This window comes from Pteropus vampyrus, unplaced genomic scaffold (genome assembly GCF_000151845.1).
Source record: "Pteropus vampyrus isolate Shadow unplaced genomic scaffold, Pvam_2.0 Scaffold358, whole genome shotgun sequence".
Lineage (NCBI taxonomy): Eukaryota > Metazoa > Chordata > Mammalia > Chiroptera > Pteropodidae > Pteropus > Pteropus vampyrus.
Window position 1 is genome coordinate 388,051 of NW_011889139.1, and position 2,804 is coordinate 390,854.

A 2,804-nucleotide genomic window follows, 5' to 3' on the forward strand; every position below is an offset into this window, starting at 1 on the left:
ATTTTTTTTAAAACTATAATTTGGTTTCAACTTTATCAGTGATGGTGCCTTTCTTAGGCCATTAATCATGAGTACATTGGTATTTTTTACCTTGTTATATATCATAAATATTTCATTTTAAAAAGAGATATGTAATTCCAATAAAAGGCATTATTTTGGCAAAAAAAAAGTTCATTATTATTTTCATTTATAATTGTCTAAAAAAATCTTGATAAATATTGACTTTGCCTTCTGAAATTAAACCATTTTACAAGGGGAAGAAAACAACTTTCCACTCAAAATAAAGTACCACATGAATGTGAATTCTATAAAATTCTAATACCTCAGAAATGTAAAGATCAGCTTGTTTTAGTAACTCCCCAATAATTAGAACATTTGAAGTAGTACCATCGCCTGTAATATCATCCTGGGCTGTTGCTACCTTTGCTATCAAGGAAGCTGTTGGGTGTTGAATTTGCTAGGAAAAGCAAGAAACAGATTATAAGAGAGAGAATGAGATAAAGAACTAGTCCACCAAAAACAAGATAACCTAAGAGTCAATAGTAAAATTAAGAAATGAAATGTTTTATTCTACAAGTTCACAAGTTTTATATTGATACTTGATAAATGGCAAGACCAAAAGTTAAAAATTGAGAACTAATGAAGTTTGAGCATTGTATAAAAGTGTCTTTGCTTCAGAATGCAATGACATTTCCAAATTTAGATTAAATCCTTCAATCTCAAAGATGAATATATTTACTAAAATTGCACAGGATTTTTTTTTATTTTTCCATGATTACAAAGAACATAATGCAGGGCCTTTAAAAGATGTAACTAATTTGAAAGCATCCTTAAGCTATTAACTGGACTATACAAAGATTTGAAAACACCCAAAAATATTTTTTAGCAAGGTTTAATTCAAAAGCATAACTCATGACTGCAGTAGTTAGCTGACAGCCTTGGTTTACATATATACAAATTGTACTATGTTCTCAGTTAAAGCTTATTAAGGTTTATTAAAGTCAGCAGCATCAACTCACCATCTCATGGAGCAATACATTGCCATCTTTGGTGAGTTTGATGTCACCTGAACCAGAAACAAGCCTGTCCAGAAAAAAAGTGATGTTACCAATTTCATACGGCAAAAGTCAAGCAAGACACTTCCAGTGCTTGCCACTCCACTATCTTTAATATAGGGAACTGAGCCTGGAAAACTTCCATTGTACCATGAGGAAATACCATGGTAATTACCACCATCCGCAGCCCACAGAATCACTTCTCCCAAGATAAACTGCTATGGTAATTTCATTCCGCATGGAGTGTTTATGAGGTTAAGAGTAGCTGATGAGCTATGAACAGTGGTTTGATCAAGAAGAGTACTTGGAAGTCTACAAATCACAAATTTGTGAATTTCCTGCAGGTTTTTTATTTTGGTGAAATGTTACCATTCATTCACTCAACTCAGTTTCTTCTCTCATCTCTCACATTTATTAGATCAAATTCTGTCAATTTTGTATCCAAAATGTCTCTTGAATCTCCCTTCTTCTCTCCATTTCTACTGTCATCATCACCTGTAGTCTGGATTATTAGCATCCAGATATCTCTAAATTTAAATCTACTCTCCATATTACACTATCTTTCTAAAAGGCAATGTGACTCAGTCATTTCCCTGACCAAAAATCTTTCAACGATTTTCATGTTCTCCATCACCTTCAAGGAAAAATCCAAACTATTTAGGAAGGGAATAGTTGACATCTCCCAGTCTGGTTTTTGTCTATTTTTCCTGTCTACCAAACGAGATCTTGTGGAAAAATCTTGTGGTTCTCTTAATACATCATGTTTGTTTTTGTTTCAGTTGGATTTACACCATTGAGCTATCTTGTTCCTGAACCTGCTCTATCTAGATGACCTTTACTCCCTTCGGCAATTGGTGAACTCAAACACACCTTTCAAGCTTCTAATCAAAAATCATCCATGGAAGTCCTAGCCATAGCAATCAAACAAGAAAAAGAAACAAAAATTGATAGTCAGTAAAGTAAGACACAAAAGTAATATTCAGAAATCAATTGCATTTTTATACACCAACAATGAACTATCAGAAAGAGAAATTAAGAAAATAATCCCATTTACAATTGCATTAAATACCTAGGAATAAAATACCTAGGAATAAATTTAAAGAGGGAAAAGACCTGTACTCAGAAAACTATAAGACATTGAAGAAAGAAACTGAAGAAAATACAAATAAATGGAAGCACATACCATGCTTATGGATAAGAAGTCACATCATTAAAATGTCCACAATACCCAAAGCAATCTACAGATTAATACAACCCCTATCAAAATACCAATGGCATTTTTCATGGAACTAGAGCAAATAATCCTAAAATTTATATGGAACCACAAAAGTCCTCAAACAGCCAAAGCAATCTTAAGAAACAAGGAAAAAGTTGGAGGTGTCATGCTACCTGATATCAAACTAAACCATAAGACTATAGTAATCAAAACAGCATGGTACTGGATTGAAACAGACACATAGATCAATGGAACAGAATAGAGAGCCCAGAAATAAACCTATGCCTATATGGTCAATGAATCTATGATGAAAGAGGCAAGAACATACAAAGGAGGAAAGACAGTCCCTTCGATAAACCATGTTGGGAAAACTGGACAGATATGTGCAAAAAAATGAAACTAGACCACTTTCTTATACCATACACAAAAATAAATTCAAAATGGATTAAAGCCTTAAATTTAAGACCTGAAACCATAAAACTTCTAGAAGAAAACATAGGCAGTAAACTCTCTGAAATTGCTCTTAGCAAAAT

At 33.0% G+C, this 2,804-nt stretch overlaps 1 protein-coding gene across 5 annotated transcripts in view; it reads right to left on the reverse strand.

The window, feature by feature from the left end:
- Positions 1–2,804, reverse strand: part of CCT6B (chaperonin containing TCP1 subunit 6B) — a 32,830-nt gene that overhangs the window by 27,288 nt on the left and 2,738 nt on the right. For 3 of the 5 annotated variants that reach the window (XR_002777041.1, XM_023522840.1, XM_011379329.2), the window contains exons 2-3: positions 1,020–1,083; positions 323–457 (exon numbers count right to left, since the gene is read on the reverse strand). The exons of 1 other annotated variant lie outside the window; for it this stretch is intronic. Coding sequence is in view for 3 of the 4 variants with exons in the window: in XM_011379329.2 (XP_011377631.1) it covers positions 323–457; positions 1,020–1,083 (199 nt within the window). In the remaining variant the exon portion in view is untranslated. The remainder of the gene's footprint in view (positions 1–322; positions 458–1,019; positions 1,084–2,804) is intronic. One more of the 5 variants, XM_011379330.2, reaches the window with a different exon arrangement.